This window comes from Xiphias gladius, chromosome 5, assembly GCF_016859285.1.
Source record: "Xiphias gladius isolate SHS-SW01 ecotype Sanya breed wild chromosome 5, ASM1685928v1, whole genome shotgun sequence".
NCBI classification, from domain to species: domain Eukaryota; kingdom Metazoa; phylum Chordata; class Actinopteri; order Istiophoriformes; family Xiphiidae; genus Xiphias; species Xiphias gladius.
The window spans coordinates 22448637-22468738 of NC_053404.1; the positions used below are offsets into that span (position 1 = coordinate 22448637).

At 44.1% G+C, this 20102-nt stretch overlaps 3 protein-coding genes across 24 annotated transcripts in view; 1 reads left to right on the forward strand and 2 right to left on the reverse strand.

Moving 5' to 3' along the window:
• LOC120789870 (NACHT, LRR and PYD domains-containing protein 12-like) overlaps positions 1 to 20102 on the reverse strand; it is a 1168582-nt gene that overhangs the window by 553985 nt on the left and 594495 nt on the right. The window lies entirely within an intron of this gene.
• hus1 (HUS1 checkpoint clamp component) lies at positions 76 to 6617 on the forward strand. Of its 3 annotated transcripts, none has more exons than XM_040127110.1 (8): positions 76 to 1296; positions 2065 to 2192; positions 2619 to 2795; positions 3322 to 3429; positions 3623 to 3697; positions 4178 to 4277; positions 5166 to 5300; positions 6133 to 6617. In XM_040127110.1, the coding sequence occupies exons 1-8, from the start codon at positions 1245 to 1247 to the stop codon at positions 6213 to 6215; spliced, it is 858 nt and encodes a 285-aa protein (XP_039983044.1). In that variant the 5' UTR covers positions 76 to 1244; the 3' UTR covers positions 6216 to 6617. The 3 variants fall into 3 exon arrangements, with proteins under 3 accessions (XP_039983044.1, XP_039983045.1, XP_039983046.1); XM_040127111.1 differs by lacking the exon at positions 76 to 1296 and adding an exon at positions 1326 to 1543; XM_040127112.1 differs by lacking the exon at positions 76 to 1296 and adding an exon at positions 1564 to 1866.
• Positions 14854 to 20102, reverse strand: part of LOC120789875 (melanoma receptor tyrosine-protein kinase-like) — a 40184-nt gene continuing 34935 nt past the window's right edge. Inside the window, exons 21-27 of the mRNA XM_040127024.1 lie at positions 19360 to 19515; positions 18576 to 18651; positions 17812 to 17958; positions 17638 to 17735; positions 16970 to 17113; positions 16112 to 16205; positions 14854 to 16005 (exon numbers count right to left, since the gene is read on the reverse strand). Coding sequence (XP_039982958.1) covers positions 15653 to 16005; positions 16112 to 16205; positions 16970 to 17113; positions 17638 to 17735; positions 17812 to 17958; positions 18576 to 18651; positions 19360 to 19515 — 1068 coding nt within the window. The 3' untranslated portion in view covers positions 14854 to 15652. The remainder of the gene's footprint in view (positions 16006 to 16111; positions 16206 to 16969; positions 17114 to 17637; positions 17736 to 17811; positions 17959 to 18575; positions 18652 to 19359; positions 19516 to 20102) is intronic.

Consider the following 20102-nt stretch of genomic DNA (forward strand, 5'->3'; position numbering starts at 1 on the left):
GAAACCCCGACCGGACCAGCTGCTCGTTGAACCCTTTATTAACGATGACGGCCTGTGATTGGTCACTGATCGGAGCCGGGAGCCAATACGAGAGCTGCTTTATTCACCGAGGAGAAAATATAAAACAGGAAAAGCATTTCCTTTGACTTTTAAGAGACTCGGCGACAGATTTTCTATATTTTTATTTTGCCTTTTCAGAACCGAGCATTTAGAACCAACTACGACACGCAGAGCCTCAGAGACCGGTGCGTCAGCTCCGAGCTACACAACGAAATAAGACGAGTACGAGTGGAAATAAAGACGTCGCTAAAAGTTGTGTTCTAACCTCAACACACGGCAAAACAAAAATCCCGGATAGAAAAAGGCGGAGACGAAAAGAGACGAGTCGTTCGTCTGACGCTCGTCTTCCTTCTCTCCCTGTGTTCAAGTCCCGCGTCCGCTTAAGTGGAAGTTTGAGCAGCTCAAGAGACGTCAAGGTGAAAGGCACCTGAGTGGCCCTTCCCCTGCAGAAATGTAAACCTGGACAGTATAAAGGAACTGGGATGCAGTTGCTCTCACGCACAGCTGACGGGTGTCATCTTGCGCAGTGCAGATGCTGCGAAGTGCCAGGTGTTGAATCTACATTCAAGATTAGAGGGGGGGGGGTCCAGGTTGCTCCGGTGCTGAAGAAGAAACCTGAGAAGTGGGCCCACCTTTACCTGTAACACCCTGCAGGGGAGAAATGGACCTGCGCACCAGGGAAAGGTCCCCCAAGAAAACCTGGGCCTGCTCGATCCTTCTCTCACACACGAGACCGTTGTCATTACAACCCCGGGTTGAGCTGGGCGGTGGATCGGGGCCCCGTGGCCTTCAAAGTGATTGTGCTGGTTTCGGACTTTATGTGTGTGGATTCCTGAGGTGTTTTATGAACAAAACAGGCACCAAATCAGGCCTGTAGATACAAATACGTGGGAAACGCATTTTCCATCATAAAACACAATACAGAAACCAAAAGTAGGCGCAGTATGCGTGGACTGTTTCCTACGAGCGGAGGCGGAGATGTGGTGGTTGTACCTCGCCTTTAATCTAGCAGAAGGAACGGTTGACGGGCCGACCCCGCCTGCCGTTTCCGTCGGACCTTCCACGCGGACGGACCAAACAAACGCGGTGCGTTTTAAAAAGTATTCCGCCCCAAGCCCAGAGCCCAAGCCGAGAAGCCGAACGTCTCACCGGCTCCCGAGTTGAAATCGCTGCCACGACTCCAGATGAAGTTCCGGGGGAAAATCGTAGACATCGCCTGTCTCAACCACTTCACCCGTGAGTCGCCGCAGCCGTCGGTGAACCTGGTCCCCTGACGGACGCTGCTAACCTGTTAGCTTCAGCCAAAATTCCGCAGGAAAGCTTTAATGTCCGTGCGGAAAGATGATGTGACGCCGCACGTAATTCAGACGCGGCTGTTTGTCCAGTCTTTTTTTATCACATGTCAGAGACAGTCTTCAGTCCGGCACATAAGCAGCTGCCGTTTGCTTTCTCACATTTGAACAATCTAAAAACACCAAAATGGGTAATGGAAAGTGGTCAACAACATGAACTAGACTGAAACTTCCAGACTTGTTTTAAAACCGCGGTCAATCAGTCCGGGGCTGCAACTGAGGGCCGTTTTCATAATCGATTGATTATTTAGTTTGATAAACGTGAGGATACGGTGTCAGTTCCCCACCACAGTTTCCAGAAAAGACGTTCTTCAGATGTCTTGTTTTGTCGAACCGACAGTCCAAGACCTAAAGAGATTCAGCTTAAAAAGACAGAAAACAGAGAAGAGCAGCGAATCCTCCTCAGGGCTTCTATAATCTGTCGAGTCTGTACATTTTGTGTGTCTTTAATTCAGTGAGTAGTGAGTTGTTGGTTCTTGAGAACAAGCTTAATTTATGGCTTTCTCATGGTGGAATGATTAGTTGATTCATTGAGTGGTTGATTGACAACATGATTTGACAACAATCCTGGTTAACTGTTTAAATCTCTTGTAAAACTAAAACCACAGACTGAAGTTAGATTTGACATAATGAACAACTTTGTCCTCACCAGGAGTCATCACCACCATCTCAAAGATGACGAAGATGTGCGTCCTGCGGCTGACCCCGGACAACCTCTTCTTCGTTCTGTCTGGTAAAGTGGCCAATGGAGGGGTCAGCATGTGGTGCGAACTGTCGCAGGTAAGAGCGCGCGCCAGGCTCGGCTCGGCGCTTCAGCTGCGGGGAAAAACCGGCGTCACGGGAGACGGGCAGAGTGGAGACAGATTTGGGAGGAGCTTGGAAACGAGAGGAGAGGAACTGACAGGGAAAATCTTATTTCCTCTCTTATTTGGCAAAGAAGACGGCGAATCGTCACATTTGAGAAGCTGAAACCAGAGGATGTTTGATGTTTTAGCTCACAAAACAAAAAAAAAGATTAATCAAATCATTCCTCTATACAATAGTGTCAGTTTTCAAAAGACAAAAGCGTCAGTACCTTAAAAAAATAAAACTGCAAATACCTGCAGGGCTCAGTATCACCGGGTTCTTTTTTTGTGATTTGGGTGAAGTGGCCCTTTTATTCTTGTAGCTCATTCAATCATTTCCGTGCGTCCTTCATCCCCGCAGGCCAACTTCTTTGATGAGTACCAGATGGAGGGCGTGTCCCCCGAGGCCAATGAGATTTGTCTGGAGGTGACTCCGGAGAACCTGTCCAGGGCCCTGAAGACGGTCCAGAACGCCAAGGCCGTCAAAGTTAAACTGACCAAGAAGCACTGTCCCTGCCTCACCATCGCTGCAGAGCTGGTGAGAGCGCGACGGTGACTTTTGTAATCTCTGCAGCAACATGCGCGCAGCGGTATGCACACGACCCCAAAACGACTGTACTGGTGGGAACGAAAGACAGATATTGTCCTGCAGGACGGACTGTCCTTCTACATCCACATCAGGCCTCAGATTTCTTTAATTTATTAAATTTAAAAAAAGTTGTACTTATAAGTGTTTATTTCTGTATTACACGGTTTGATAATATCATTGCTCTGTTGATTTTCTTTATGTCCTATTACTTAAATCTGAAATAACAGATTTTTTTTTTGGGTCAGGCAGAAACAAGCTTCAAACAGGACATTGACGTATCACCTCTTAAGTTGATATGGTAAAATGAAAATGTTCAGGAGTCTGTGGGGGTGATGAACCTGCAGAGAACTATCAGCTGATTCTGCAGCTTCGCTCATCATGTTCCTTTTGTAACTGCTGGATGTGGAAACGAGAAAGTGTCTGCTAAAAAGTGTGACCGAGTGACTGAGTGATGTCCTCCCTTGGTTCTGTCCAGCCCACCCTGTCCAGCGTCAGTCGAGTCGTCACTCACGACGTCCCGGTTGACGTCATCCCCCGGAGACTCTGGCATGAATTCAAAGAACCAAGCATGCCAGACTTTGATGTAAGTCCCATCTCTAGGAAGTGCAGTACGTGTCCAAATACTATGGAGACATTATCCTTTTAAACACATTTAGCTTTTTAAGGACAAATTTCAGAGGATAGTATTCCTCCAAATTCGTGCAGGAGACATTTAAATTTTTCATTGCCGACGACTTCAGTGCAAAAGATGTCTCGTCATATATCTGTCCTCGCAGGTCAGTATCTACCTGCCCCCTCTGAAGACCATGAAGAACGTCGTGGACAGGATGAAGAACCTCTCCAACTTCCTGGTAGGATGGCAGTCCTCCAAACTTCACCTAAGTTCATGGTGTTTTCAAGGCTGAAAAAAATGATCCAGCTAATTTAAAATTTATTTAAAGCATTGACATCATCCTAAATATAGAATTTAGAGGCTTTAATTAAACAAAACGTCCACTAATATGGTGAAAAACGTTGATGCAGATTTTGAAAATGAAAAAGAAAAAACCCAAAATGTGTCACCAGAAACAGTGAATGGATGTTAGTAAAGTCACTTCTGTTTTCTTAAGATTTTATAGGACTACCTGCACTTCCTACTAAAGCTCCCTTTGAACAGGATTTATTTCTTCTCTTATGGAGCCAGGACGATTTTGATATTTCTTGTGCTTGTCGGTGATTTTAATCCCACCCTGACTTGTATATGGATAATTTTTCTTTAAAGTTAAAGTTTCAGTTTGCTCGATGTAAATTAACCCTGTGTGTGTGTGTGTGTGTGTGTGTGTTTGTATCAGGTAATCGAGGCCAACCTGAACGGAGAGATGAACCTGAAGATCGAGACAGATCTGGTTTCTGTCACCACTCACTTCAAAGACCTGGGGAACCCTCCGTGGGGTGAAAACTGTTTTGTAGTGTCAGACTGAAATATCTCAACAACTGTTGGACGGATTGAGATCAAATGTAGCCCAGAGATTCGTGTCCCTCAGAGGATAAATCTGGTCCTCTGAGCTTTCATCCAGCACCACCGTGACGATTTTTTATTTTATTTTGTCCATTACTTTGATTAATGACCAAATACCTGCAAAAGTAATTAGCAAATGCTAAAATGCTGATATGCAACACTAAGATGGTAAACATGGTGAACAGTGTACCTGCTAAACATCAGCACGCCAGCATTGTTACCGTGAGCATGTTAGCATGCTGACATTAGCATTTAGCTCGAAGCATCGCTGTGCCTAGTACAGCTTTTCCTCTGCTACTTCTTAAGCTTTATGATTTAAGATTTAGCTTTTTGTGTTGGGGACATTTTTGCCTTTATTGTTATAGTGTATTGTAGTGAGGAGCAGACAGCTAATGTAGGAAGAGGGTGAGAGGAATGACATGCAAGAAAGTCCCTCGGCTGCATTTGAAGCACGACGTTACAGTGATGTGGTACGTGTCTTAAGTTCCTAGGGCCACGTTTTTTTGGGGAGTCCTCGGTGTGGGGACCCCGGCTGTGCTGATGCAGAGGTTTCATCAAAAATAAATGAGGAGGATGCACTTTCTCATGCAGTGCTGGTCTGATCCCGTCCTCGAGATCTCCAGAAATTTGTTTCAAGATCAGCAGGTTAAATGTGCCAGAAAACCTTTTTCCCAGCTTGTGGCGAAGCTCACAGTGGTTCAGGTTCTGGTTCCACGACCGGGCTCAGGCCCCTTTCGGGGAACAGGTTTCACTCATTCACTTGATTTCTCTTCCTCCTCCACTCATCTCCCTCCACCCCTCTCTGCTTCCCGTCCCTCCAGGTGACGACGCCTCACAGGAGGGCAGCGCGTCTCAGAGCAGGGACCTGGAGGCCATGGCCGAGGCCAGAGTGGACATCCGGAGGCTGCAACAGTTCCTCATTGGGCAGCAGGTCAACCCCAGCAAGGCCATGTGCAGTAAGTTGGCCCCCATCTCTTCACCCAGTGCAAGGTTTGAAACACTGGGATTATTCACACAGCAAGAAATCAGCATTATAAAAGGAGACAAGTTTGAAACAGCACATGGTTTTGATGCAGGAAAATCTCTCCCATTATTTTCAGTGAAGTGCATTGACGTGAGCCGTACAGGGGAAAAACCCTCAGCCATGACATTCAAAAATGGCTGTTGTCAAGTGAAAATCCCTTAGCTCCATAATGAAAAACAGCCCAGATTCAATTCATTCAGACCTTTTGGTCTGATTTATGAATGTTTTCTTTTTTTGACTCTTAAATTTGTTCATAAAAACTGAATAACGGAATAATGAGAAAACTTTACTATCTGATTCGTGACAAATGTGGACAGATGTCTGATTGGTCCTTACCCACCAGTAAACCTTAATGTGGGACACTGAAAAGCAGCAAATTCTCACATTTGAAAACCTGGAACAATGAAATGTTTGGCATTCTTACTTGAAAAAAAATGACTTGAGCGGTTCGTCGATTATCGGAATAGTTGCCAGCTACTTTTTCTGCCTCTCCAGTCATCTATCTAATGACTAGATCAAAGTGCTGTGACAGGTCTAGATAAACGGAGCCTGTCTACAGTAGATGATGTCAGGAGTGGTAGTATTAATGCCAGGAATCGTGGCTGAAAACAGTTTAAAAATCTCAGTTTTAAAAAGCAAATGTCCTTGTAACAGTAATTTTGCACTGTGATAATGTTACTTTTTCCTCAAGTAAAGGATTTGACTGTTTGTTCCATCGCTGGTTAAATCTTATTTCCACCGACGTCGCCCTCCTTTCCCCTCAGACATTGTCCATCAGAGGGTCGTCCACCTGATTCTGCTGCATGAAGACGTGTCGCTCCAGTATTTCATCCCCGCTGTGGCGTAGACGATCTGCAGACCACACGAGCCATTTCTGCTCTCTGTGAGTTTGAGGAAAGGAAAAGTGGGCTGCAAACCTTTCTAGGGTGTTTCCCCACATGGCAAAGGAATCCTCTTTCACGTGGAACCCAGAATGAGAAAAAACTCACAATGTCTGGAAGCCTGTCCTTAAATTTGAATGAGACCGAGCTTAGTTCCGGTCGTCACGGTGGACCTCAGGAAGACTTTACCCACTGGCCTTCGGTGGCAGTATGGACATGCTGGTAAATACAAATTTATGAAGGAGGAAGGTGCAAACAAGTTGCATTTGGACACTTAAGATACTAGAAAAAACCAAACAAACTTTGCACAGTAATTGTTTGGGAGGTATGGATTGTTATGTGTTTTTCATTAAAAGTGATGAAAATTGGAACATTTCCATTTAAGTAATTTTTTAAAAATCTAGATCACACACACACACACACACACACCCCTACCTAGGGGCGTTTAGTTTGGTTTTATTTAATTCGTTTTCATTTATTTATTTCAACTTTCACACAGTACAAATGCATTTTCATTGGTGGTGCTCAGAGCCTCCAAAAATGACCTTTTAAGAAACTAATCAGTGCTGTGACAATCAAGCGACAATTTCACAGTCAACAAGTTTTTACTTGAATGACTTTGTACAGAAGAATTGGTCCCTGTGAAAACGGTTGCTAGTGAGGTTTGTCCAAAGTTTTACATAAAATTGATACTACGTGCGTCTTTAAATGCCACTAGCTTTAAATAAATGGAATTTTGGCAAACTGACCCTTTAATCCACTGGGAACGATACGACGACAAAGCTTGACCATATCACCAGGAATCGGGACTGAATATACGTTTGTTTTCACAGAAGACAGTCTGACACGTCCCAGGAGGAAAAGCATAGGTGTAAATGGGAAATGAATGATGGCTGGATTCCATTCATCCGCTGATATTGCTCACGTGGTCTCACTGTCTCCCTGTCATGGCTTACTGGGACACTTGAACAGAACAGAAACAGTGTTCTTGCCAACACCCGGGCCTTTCCTACCATGACAAGTCAAAACGTCTTAAGTCAGACGCCCTCGCTTTGAGAAAAGCGCAATATAAGTGCAGCTCATTTACCATCCATGACCCTTCGTTCAAATGACAAATCCCCATTTTAATGGTCCATTGGTCTTTTAACAGAATCTAGTTGGGTTTATGTCCTTTTGCTGTAACTACTTTTGGGTTGGTTCTTTTTTAGTGTACAAACTTTTATTTCGCTGTACATTTCATCATGTATAGGAACGGGTGACAAATTATTATTTGCAAATTATATTGTCACCATTATAAAGACGGGCCCAGGGGATCGATGTGCATAAAAACAGGGAGGGAACAATGAAACTATAAGAGTTCAAGTTACTCAGTTCAGAGTCCTCTAATAATAATGATACAGCTTTATTCATATGGCGTTATGCAGGAGGGGAAAAGTTGGTAATGTGCAATGCAAGAAATAGGAACATTAAAAACAACAGTTCAAAGAGAAATATGGGAACAAAAATAATAGTAAATAAAATGACAACTAATAGTGTAGTTGAGGTTAAAATCTAACACAAGTGTCTAAGTAAAAGAAACATTTAAAAGTTGTACCCGAGGTTCACATTCTTCACTCCACGTGGAGGCTGTTTCCCAGTATGGGGCCTGATGAACCAAACGCAGCACCGCTGTAGGATTGAGTACGGGACCGACTTAGATTCATCAGGTGAGGGACCATGCGGCTCTGTAGCTGCTGCGTGTGGGGAAAAATGTCCAGGTGCAACGTGTGCGACGAAAGATGATAAGTCAGTGTTGCTTTCACAACTTGTTTGCGCTGCCCCCAAGTGGACAAAAACACAAAACAACAAAAGAAAAAAAAACGGTAATTGCGGGTTTAAGTTTATTTTATTCAATTGCTTCTATTCTTCATTTTAATACGTATTTCCTGTGAAGCTTATTTTGAAAGGACCCTAGTCGGACGTGATTAACGTCAATCGACAGTAACGGAAAAGTGTGAGCGCAACGGTAGCTGGCGGTGTTTTGTGTTAATTGAAAGGCTGAGTGGGAAAGGTGAGTTATCTTTTTCTTCGTCGAAGATGAAACAAGGTGAGTTTAATTATTTCATGTGTCTGTAAAGTCTTTTGAGTTACTTTAAAAATAAGCTAAAGCTAGCTAAGTTTTCGTCGTTAGCAAATTGTTAACGGTCACTTTGAGGCTGGTATCTATTTTCTTTCTTTTCGTCGTTTTACTTTTCTGTCTGTTAGCTCTAACGTCGGTTCATTTAAGTTTAAACGAAGTGTATGGATAACATGTATTAGACTATAGGTTTCGACCAGCTTCGTTCAGGTGGAAGCCGGTTGAGTATTTTTCTGCTAACGGTCGAACTAACTGCCGAAGTCGCGGCGGCTTTTTTAAGCTAGCCTCTGTTCCAACCGTCTGCCAGACAGTTATTTTTAATTTTCTTTTTTTAAAGATTAATCACTTTCCTGTGGTTTTTTGCCCATATTCTAACGTAAACGAGTATCTATTACTGAGCTGGACAGTAAAATCTCAACAGCCGGTCATTTTAGTAAAGATGAAACCACTTTTTTTTTGTTGCTTTTTTTGGTTGCTTGTTTCTTTTCATTTAGGTTATGTTTACTGCAGCGGATAAACTTGACAGAGATGTAAAGATATCAGTAGTGAAGCAGCCATTTGTTTTATTCATGATGTTGATTTGTGTCCCTGTCATTTTTCCCGGGGCTGTAAGGGGAGGTTTGTTGAACTGTAGATCCAGATGTTGAAACAGCGGAGCTGAGGTTGAGGATACAGGATGCTACGTTTAGACAGCTGAGCAGTGGCAGTGTAGGGGTCACAGACGTCTGATTCTCTCATCCTGTCTTTGTATCACTCTGGTTCTTTAGAGCTGATGTGAGACAGGTCATCAGCAACCTGAAGAAGAAGAAAACCAAAGTGTCTCCTGACAGAAGCATCAACATCTTCCACTGTCTGATAGAGATGAACGACCGCTCAGTACATCAGGAGATCCAAGAGTTCCTGAAGTCAGAGAACAGATCAAAGAAGGAACTCCCTGAGATCCACTGCTCAGCTCTGGCTTACATGCTGCAGATGTCAGAGGAGGTTCTGGATGAGTTGGACCTGAAGAAGTACAGAACATCAATAAAGGGAAAACAACGATTGCTTCCAGCTGTGAGGAACGGCAGAAAGGCTCAGTGAGTCCACATGTGATTATCACCATTATAAAGCCATCAATATTACAGCCAAGTGTAGAGCAAATGTATGTAAAGTGCATGTGTGCAAAGAGTCTAACGCTTTCAACACATCAAATTATAAACCTTACACATAGTAAAAGTGTTGGTAGTAAACCAACTAGTTGCCAAAATTGTAAGAGTGGTTCTCCCTAAAAATGTATTTGAATTTTTATGAAAGCTTTCAGACTAAGAACAGCTTCATTTTATAGTAGCTGTGTTTACAGCTTCAGGAACTAGGATTTGTGTTGCAAAAGTCAGCATTTTATTACCACAGACAGCAACATTTCATAGAAGACACGGTGTCTGCAGAATGTTTCCATAATGTGCATGTACATTCAGTTGGCATTTTATTAGGTACACCTAGCTAAAACTAAGTCGATCTAATTCAACAGTCCCGCAAAAAAATCCTCCATCATCAAAGTTCCTAATGTTCAGTTTGTTTTCAAACTATTTCAGAGATGTTGATTTAACTGCACGATCATTCTAGAGGATGTCGTTTTTGGTGCTGTTGAATAGTGGTATATTAGAGGTGTTTCTGTTTTAACTTACACTCATGGATATAAATGGGTTGGAGAAAATATTAGAAACACATGTGGGTATAACACAATACAACTCTAGTGATCTTGTTTCCATTAACTTCAGCTACAGTGAGACTCCACCCGAGAAATGTTGTATTCTATTTCCCACAAGGGCGTAGGTCTCAGAGAGTCTTCAACCAAAGTAAATTCTAGTTCCTGCATTTGCATGCTGTTATGTAATTCTAGAAAAAAAAAAACAATTATCATTAAACTGGATAAAATAGTGCGTGCGTGTGTGTGTAAAATGTCAGTAAAGCACTTTCTGCTCATAAAGCTCAATAGCTGTTAGTGTCTGGAAATAACTGAAGGCAGGTCAGATCAGGGGCTTCTGAAAGGTGCAGGAGACAAGTCCCCGAATCCCCAGTAGAACAATCTGAAGTATTAATTATTATTTTAATGCGTCACCAATGATTAAACTTAGTTTCAGTCAGTAAACTCCCCTGGAACAGATTATTATGTAAATGTAGAATAAGCACAGCATTAACCGTTTGGTGTCTAGGCCCTGACCTCGTCACTCCCCACCAGGAAACATCAGCTCTGCTCAGCAGGGTGTTAGGAGTGACCATACTAACTCCTGGATAACCGGTGTCACCAAGTCTGGGTTCACCAGCTGGGAGCTCCTCCATGTGAAACGGGGGGAGTTTCTATTTACCAGCGACATCGTTACAACCACGAATGACGTGTTAATACGAAATAGGATGAAACGCCGATATACCCGCAGGAATATTCAGGTACAGCCACAGAAAACGGTGATGTCCCAGAGGCTGAAATGTAAGCAATATAATCATAAAAGTGGAATAGAATAAGAAGTTTCAGAAATGAGAAATTTCCAAATAGTGAAGCAAAGCTGAGGTTCCAAATAAGTGTGGGGATTGTTATGTGTTCAGTACGTCTGAAGCACAGAGTGAGTGTTTTTATTGTGATGATGGAAAAACTCTTCTCAACACACAACACAAAGACAACAGAGGGTTTAGTTTTTATTTCCGGTTATCATCACAAAGTCTCCTCGTGTTATTCTGAGCCGCAGTGACGGAATCAGGTTGTAAAAGCATCGACATTGTCAGGAATCCTGCTGGGAATTGAACTTTAGCTGTAATCATCATTATGTCATTTAGTGTGATGAACTCTGCCTTGTTTATTTTAAAACCAGTGATAAATGGAAAGCCTGCAACAGCAAATCGATGTGACTGATCTATAAAAATGTCTATCGCTCTCTGTTATCTGTCACATTACTGTAAACACTTCTGTCCCTGTCAGGACCCGTAAGAATGATGACGCCATGTTTCAAGCGGTCTGATTTGCCAGTGGTCGGGCTGTTGACAAGTTTTTGATCTAATCCTCTGAACCCGTGCAGCATGGGGTTACCACGGAGATCCGACCCGGTTAAAAGTGAGCCGGCTTCATGACGCCAGAAGAGGGCTGGACTTCAGGTGGTATCACACCAAGATCTCCTGCAATACTTTTATAGAACCAGAAGCTGTTTTGGCTTCGTGATCCACAGGGTCCGACTCTCTCTCCTGCTTACTGTTTGTGTACCTGTTGACCTGGGTGGCGAGCTGCTGCATTCAACCGCCCTCACTGGGACAATGATTTCGGTTTGTTTTGTTTTCGAGAAAACTGCAGAGGCCATCGTGTTCTTAAGCTGACACAAATAATCGGATGTTGTGTAGGTGTCATGTAGAATTATTGTTCTGCAAGTCTTTCCAGAAATCTGTTTTTAGTCAGGTTATCTATTATTTCTAGTTTATTTTTATTGAACCGATATCGTGTTGTTCCATATATTTTTGAACTGCACTCAGTCTGTCCGATGTCGGTCAGATTTCTATAGGATTAAAGTGAATTCACATTTCTTTTTCCTCACTACAGACGACATTGTGGGTTATGTAGAGCAGATCTGCACATTTTTAAACCTGCTCTTCAGAGGCAGAGAATTTCTTGGGTATAACTGACTACAGGAAATCTTACTGCCACAATAAAATCAGCAGAACAAATGGTTTTCTGAGCATGAGCATTTCATTTTAACTTTGTGGGGACATACTGAAACACTGTAGGCATTACAGACACACACACCTCTCCGTTTTCTCTCCCATCATCTGCAAAGATGAACCTGAAACAGAGAATCCCATTAAAAGTCAGCAGGTGTGACGGTGAGCATGGTTTTTGGTCCATGTCAAACTGTAACGGAAGAATAACTGGACCTTGATTTGAAGAGTTAATCACAATATGACACATCGATGTTACTTTCATTAGCCAGATGTTTTTGTCCAAAGCCACTTTGACTTTCTCACATAAATTGGGAGCAACTTTGGGTTCAGTGTTTTGCTCGAGGACACAGACATGTTGACAGGAGGATTTCAGGGTTCAAACCACCAACCACCACCTGAGCTACTGCTTCCATCTCAGTCTGCCTTGTCATCAAAACATGTAGAGTATAGAGTCTATAAACTAGAATATATGATAAAAGTTGTTGTTGGTTTTAAATTTTAAATATTAAATGATTTTGTTGTTATCTGTAATCACAGACTTTCTGGCTGTGGACTCTCAGAGACTCACTGTGAAGTCATGGCCTCAGCTCTGAAGTCCAGACCCTCCCATCTGAGAAAACTGGACCTGAGTCTCAACAACCTGCGGGATTCAGATGTGAAGGATCTGTCTGGTCTTGTGAAGAGTCCAGACTGTAGACTGGAGACTCTGAGGTCAGTAGAGCGTTGGAGTCGGTCCCTGCTGCTTTCAGCAGTATTGTACTAAACACAGTTGGTATCAAAGCAAAGATCCAGTGTTTCCTGTAAACCTCCGACCTTCTCAGTGGCTGCTTTCCTCAGTGAAGCTGTGAGAGGAGAGTGGTGACAGGCTTCAGGATTGGACGGGAAGACAGACAGAGAGAGAGAGGGAGAGGACAGTCAGCCAATCAGATCAGCCAGAAGCTTGTTGTGGTCATGTGTTTGATGTGTTCGCGTCTACAGGAAACAAAGCTGGTGGTCCTCATTCATCAAACTGTCCTACCATCAAATCTGGTCTGAAACTGTTGATCTGTCATTTGGTTCACGCAGACATTTTCAGTGACGGCCTCCATCTGTTGTCTGTCTCCTTCTCTCAACAGATGGAGCTGATGATCTTCCTGAAGGTGAGAGTGAAGAGGACGGTGTGTGTGTGTGTGTGTGTGTGTGTGGGTGTGTTGAGGGAGGATGAGCTGTGTCCTGATGATTAACAACAATTAAAGCCAGCAGGCCACACAATAAACCATTTACAGACATTCACTGTGACTTCTCAGTGTCATTTTCTGTGGAAGCTGGGTGTGGTTGAGGTTGATCATTTATATTTTAGACTCATTATCTCAACATCAGGACTCAATTAACTCCTTTTCTCAAGAAAACAAAGTTGGTAATTGTGGTGCTTATACATAGTTACATGTTTCTTTATCATCACCATCCTAAGAGAGACTTTATTATTTCATGTCTTAAAAATATCTAACTGCCCCCTGAGAATCGTGACTTCCGCAAATGATTTCATGATCTGGAAAGAGCAGAAGTAGAGCTGCACCTCTGGTGTCTGGTCTCAAGATGTTTTTTCTGTGGTCTCAGATTTTTCTTGGTCTCAGTCACCATTCTTGCCTGTCACAGTCTCTGGTCTGGACTACAACCCTGATGAGATGGTGTTCATCATTTTGTGTAGGACCTGGCTTGGACAGATCATTATCTCATCACCCTGAAACACGTTTAAGTCCCGATTGTGTGAAAACTGTCTCCAGAAAAGAAAAATGTCAGAATATCAGGCTATATTCTGGAGAAGATGGTCACAGAAAGAGCTTTTTAAAGACATAAAGCGTGTCTTCATCAGAGCAGAGATTCACTCTTCCTTAAATACGGGACAGATACTGAGATGAATAGTTTCTATTCCGGAGAACCTGAAAAAATAATCAGCATCCAAAACCACTCTCTCAGCCTCCGTACATTTCCATTAACAGAAGTGACAAACGGTAACAAGCAGTAGTAGTGAACTGTGTGCGGTTACAGGAACTCAGGGTTTGGCTCATTCTTCTTTGTCAAGTACAGTGGAGAATAAAAAAAATCATCAAAACTGGTACATAGTTTATAAAAAAAATAAAAAAATCTGAGCTTAACTCAAAGTATTTTACATCATGTGTTCACAGAAGGTTTCACTGATCTGACAGGCGCGTTTTGATTGAACTCTTCAGTGATTTAACTGGTTCCGTGAACTTTAACCGAGACCTGACGAAACCTTCCTTCCTGGTTCAAGTGGAAACATTACAAGAGTGATCACATGAAAAGTGACGTGTTGTTCTAACGGAAAATTGAATAATTTCTGATATCCAGACAAAAACACCTATTATCTATTTACCCTATTTAGCACTTTTAATTGATCCGTAAACATTTCATATAGAGGCTCTAACAGACCTCAGTGCTTATTAACTCCTCCTGTGGACCCTCGTCAGCGGAGGCTGCTGGATGAACAGGTGACGAAAGACAACACAGTAAAGCACAGGATGGAATAATAGAAAAGATGTAGAACAAACACTGAACATTAAACATGTCCTTACAGCTACTTATACCTACGCCCTAGTGTTATAAACCACTCACTAAATGTTTTATATACTAATTATTCATGCTCAATAGGGGGACTTTAATCTTTGATTGTTTGACCCGAATCTTGTTATAACTGAGCAACTGTCGTTTTTAATCACGGCAGCAGCCTTGCGAGGCCGTAGCACAGATTTAAAACTGTCTAATGTGACTCAGTTTCCACTTTTTGTTGCACTCAATTTGGACAGAGAGCTGCAGAGCATTCACGCCACCAGCAGGGGGCACCACTGTGCGGCAGAGCTCTCAACACTCCTCTCACAGTCTTTAATATTATCATGAAAATTGAATGCATGTCAGTTATGAGACACAGGTCGTATCATTTTTTGTGATACGCTTCTTATAATTATGAATCGATAATTACAAGAAAACATTTCTATTTTTTTATTAAAATGCATTTCTGCACATTTTTAAACCCCTGTGAACATTTGGAAACGTCAGTTTATTGTGTAAAAATGGGTCAGAGTTGAAGTGGATGACAAATTGAAAACAACACATGGATTTAAAAACTCTTTTCGTGCCTCTTCCTTTGTGTCCATCGTGTCACTAACATCTGGATTTTCCTACAGCTCTCGCTCCCAGAAGGCCGAGACCAGGATGGAGCGATTAAAATCACTTCTGGGGAGAAACTAAAGGGTGTTTCTGTAGGTTTTGTCGACAAAACTGTGTCTCGACAGCAGCTGCTGCCGGTTTGTTGAACTCATGCAGCCACGTAAAAGAGGAAGGAGACGTCTGGTGTGCGAGCGGAAGGTTGACGGTTTGAATCCCTGGAAAGAGTCTGGCTCTGATCTTGCTCAGTAACCGCGGTCACAGCGCCGTTGAGCAACGCACGGTGTGCAGGTTCAGGGCCAGTGTAGCCGCAGACGCGTTTCCAGAAAACATCACAGTTAAAACGGCTAAATTAAATACTGTCAGCAGCCTGAATCACAGGAGGCCACATTTAGCTTCCACTCAACACCACAGCTTTAGTTCGCTGTGTATGAATGGTCCTGCCCTCTAGCGGACAGGGACGTGCAGTGCAGCACCCAGACCCAGGTACTCGAGGTTCTCCGCCGCCGGGAGGAACACACCGTTACCGGTCAAAGAGCTGCCGGTGGTGGACTGGGGCAGAAAGTCAGCCTGGTAGTCTGGGTTGTCGAGGCTGTCGCTGACGGCTAGGGGGAGCGAGTTTTGGGCGGTGTTCAGGTATTCCGGTCCCTCAGGAACTCGGCCGGAGGGCTTCAGATCCCCCCGCGGGAAGGGGAGTGAGGCGGCACCCCAGTCCAGCCTCGGGTCCTCGTAGTTGGGATTCAAAACCTCCGACAGCCTGCTGCTGCAACTGGTTCCACTCACACTCTGGTTCATGTAGTCTGGAAGAGGGAAAAACAAGGAAAAACCATTTATTTTCTGGAAGGTTGTCAATTGTTTGTCATTCATTTGAATAATATTTGGTCAGTAGTCCACACAGATGTGTACCATGGCTGGTGAGGTCTTCTTTGTCCAGCGTGTTGTGAGTCGGATCGGTGATGTATCGCAGAGCGATGCTGTTCTCTCTGACTGGATGACCATTCTGATGGAAAAAGAGAGGCGGTGAAATGGATTTGTACAGAGACCAGACGCAGATCTCAGACACTGTAAGACGTACTTTGATTCTATTTAATTTAACGTCACTGTTTACTTTTCATGCATCAAACGGCTGTTGAAATTCATTTTTGATTTATTGTTGTTGTTTGTTGTTTATTCGTTCACTATTTGGGATCCGTATGTATCCAAATGTATTTCACATGATGCCAATAAAGGAAACTGGGAACTGAGACAGAGAGCGAGCAAAACTTTGTAAGTCTACGAGAACTACGATTTTTTTTTTCTGTCAAATGAGTTTGACTAAAGCGGAATCTGACGGTGTAAGAGGGTAAAGACAACACAGGTAGACTGGTCTCAAAGGGTAGCTTCACTGTTTTGGCTTGTTGTTCGTACCCTTCCTGATGCGTTTTCAATGGAAATGAAAATCTGAGGCCAACGTGAGGCTTCAGCAGTCTGAGAAACCGTCTTTAGGGATAGTAACGAGAGAATGTCGTAGTGGAAACGCGGTAACTTTGGAGGATACCCAAGGGCTGTTGATTTTTGTCCCCCATCACTTACACTGGAGCCATGTTGGGAAAGAAACTTACTGTTGAACAGTGTGAACAGGAGGAATGGCTGAAACAGGAAAAACCTGTTTCGGTTTTCATATGGACTGTTGTTTTAGGACACGTGGATCCTTTAAAGACACCCTGAGTCAGGTCGCACGACTGTAAGAAAACTGTGTGTGTGTGTGTGTGTGTGTGTGTATACCGTGGCGTTGCAGGGATGGCTGCCATGGTTACCAAGTCCTTTGTAAGGTAGCAAGTATTCTTCAGCGTCGACCACGTCCTCCGTGTCGTCTGAGCTCAGCAGGCGGGAGTAAAACCTGCTGTCTGACGGACTGGGGAGGTCACCCTGAGACACGAATCAGCTCAGGTCAGATTATGTTCAGGCTTCGACACTTACGGGTGGAGAAAACCCTGACCTGCCAGTCATAGTCCACTAATGGTGAACTGATGATCACGAACTAAAAACCAGCGGTTTCGAAACCACCACCAGTTCGGTCACTAAAGTATGGCTGTTTTGAGCCAGTGTTTGACACGACAAGCTCAAGCTTTACCTCAAAACTGTCACAAATGTTCCCTTAGTCTTACAAAACCACGTGCACGTGACATTTAAAACTGCAAAGGATTCACCGCTTATTAGCAGTCAGTGAAAAATAGTGGCATGCAAGCAGGGGCGTAGGTTTGGTTTTAAACTAAGGCGGGGACATTTTTTGTCACACGGCCAAGATGTTCACAGATCTCAGATATTAACTTGATGAGCACAATGTTACTGTTAGTGATAGAAGTGATGGACAAAACCATGAAAATAATAGCTTGAATGTTCCTTAACTGAAGACCTAGCTCACACACACAGACACACACACACTTGTCTACCTGTATGACCAGGTATCTGGACGGGTCTCTGGCCATTTTAGAGAACTCCACTATCAGCTCTCTGAACCTGGGACGACTGGACGGCTCGATCATCCAACCTGACGAGAGAATCACAGTCATGTTCCCCTCGGGATCAAGTGTACGCCATCGTGCGGTCAACATTCGCTCTCTTACATTTGACCATGATCATGTAGACGTCGATGGTGCAGATGGGGGGCTGAGGCAGCCGGTCTCCTCTCTCCAGCACCGAGGCGATCTCACTGGCCGGGATGCCGTCATATGGCTTGGAGCCAAACGTCATCAGCTCCCACACGGTCACACCTGCGGAACGCAGACTACCGACGGTTAAAACCGACCCAGGCTGGCGGGATTACATCCACTCAAATCCAAAACCTTTTAGCAGAAGGACCGGTCGTCTTAAAGTCAGAAGCTGAAAAAGGTTTTTTTCCCGATTAGTAAAAACTAATCTAAGGGAGTATTCAACCATTTAGACACACGAAAACCTACGCTTTCACACAGCTGACCCGATTGAGCCGATTGTTAGTATGGAGCTAAATCCGGCTGATTAAAAAAAACCAATAAAACTGCATCTGAATGTCAGGTGTACAGATGTGTTGTGATGGGATCAATCACAGATTATACATACTGAATCTTTCAGTGCCAAGGGGAGACAGTTATAAATGTTGGGTGGTTTTTAAATAGCTGCCCGGATCTCAACAACAACGGGTTTTTTTCCTGTTAGAAAATCAAAGACGGGCTCAGGTCTTAACCGGTGCTGGTGTCGACTGAAACAAGCGCTCTGTTAGCAGGAAAATGAGAAAAGTAAAAATCCAAAATCTGGATACGGTGAGAGCAGGTAGAAGTCTGACTGCAGGTTGCCTTAAGTCGAACGTGACCTCAGGGCCCTAAGCAGGCCGGAGAGCCAGGGGTTGACTCACCGTAGCTCCAGACGTCACTCTGATGCGTATACGTCCACTGGAGGATGGACTCCAACGCCATCCACTTAATGGGAACCTATGGAGAGCACAGAGGGACAAACATAGCAGCATATTGCAGGTGTTAAACTGACCGCTAACGTCCACGGAGCATGTGACTTGAACGTGACTCAGTGAGGAGCCGTGAGGAGGATGGAACCTTCCTCACGTCAACACGTGGAACCAACGCAAACGTCAGGTTCCATCACGTTCTCCACACGGTTCTCCATCGTCTGAGCTCTGACCGTAGCTTCCCTTGGTGACCTCATCTCGCCCCGTCCTCTTCTTCTGTGGTGGTTCGACGGCAGCGACCGGAGAATCGGCGCCACCTGCTGCTTATCAGCTCGAGTTCACAGAGCAGCAGTGGGGGGAGACCAGACTCCACTCGGGTTTTATTTTTGATGATTTTCTAGATATTCGGTTAAAGTTTGCACTAAATTTGGATTTAAATCTGGACACGGAAAGACCAACAACAGTCGTGTAAATAAATGAGGTTGTTATCAGCTTCATCTCCGTGTCCAGTACAAATAGGTTCAGGAAGTGTTTAGCCTAGCTTAGCACAAGGACTGGAAGCAGGGGGCAGCTCTATCAAAAGAGAGAAACATACATGTTCCAGCAACTCTCAGGTCAGTGGACGTCCATTGACGGACATCTATCCCTCACCTTGAAATAAAAGCATTATTTTCTGCATCTCAGAGAGAAATCGGATCTCTGGTCCTCACACGCAGAATCGGAATAACACACACACCTTTCCTCCGTCAGCGTGGTACTCCTTCTCGTCCGCCGTCAGCAGCTTGGCGAGGCCGAAGTCGGTGATCTTGACGTGGTTGGGGGTTTTCACCAGGACGTTCCTCGCCGCCAGGTCTCGATGTACCAGGTGACGGTCCTCCAGGTAGCTCATCCCCTGCGCACACACACACACACACACACAGGTTTACACACTGGTTTCACTCTTTACTGTTATAACTTCATTACTGCCTTTGCTATACGGTAAACACATCATCACCATTCTCATTATTACCAGGAATGCATGGCCAATGCAGCGGCTTTTCACCTGGCAAACGTCGAGCTAGGTTTCAACTTTTATTTTTCGTCTGAACGCAGCGTAAGGGTCGGGTTACGCTCCATCAGAACTAGTTCACCGGCTCGTGAGATGTGCTGCCCGACCTCTATGGAAATCAAAACTGTTTATAGCTGTTGGGGGGCAGGGTCGGGGGGCTGCTCCTGGCAGTTTAATGTTGCAGAACAACATAGAGATTTTACACTGAGCTCATAACCTTGTTGTTTGAGATTTTCCCACCACTTGAAGATCCAAATGAGACTTAACGCAGAGATTGAACAGATTAGCGCCGTCTCAACACAAACACACACACACACACACATTTTCCTGCTGTGTGTGGGCTAATAGGCCTCAGCAGGCTTACAGTGAGCTGCAGACGGCGCTGATGCCTCGGGTGAAGACAAAGAGAGGAGATTTTCTTCAGACGAGCG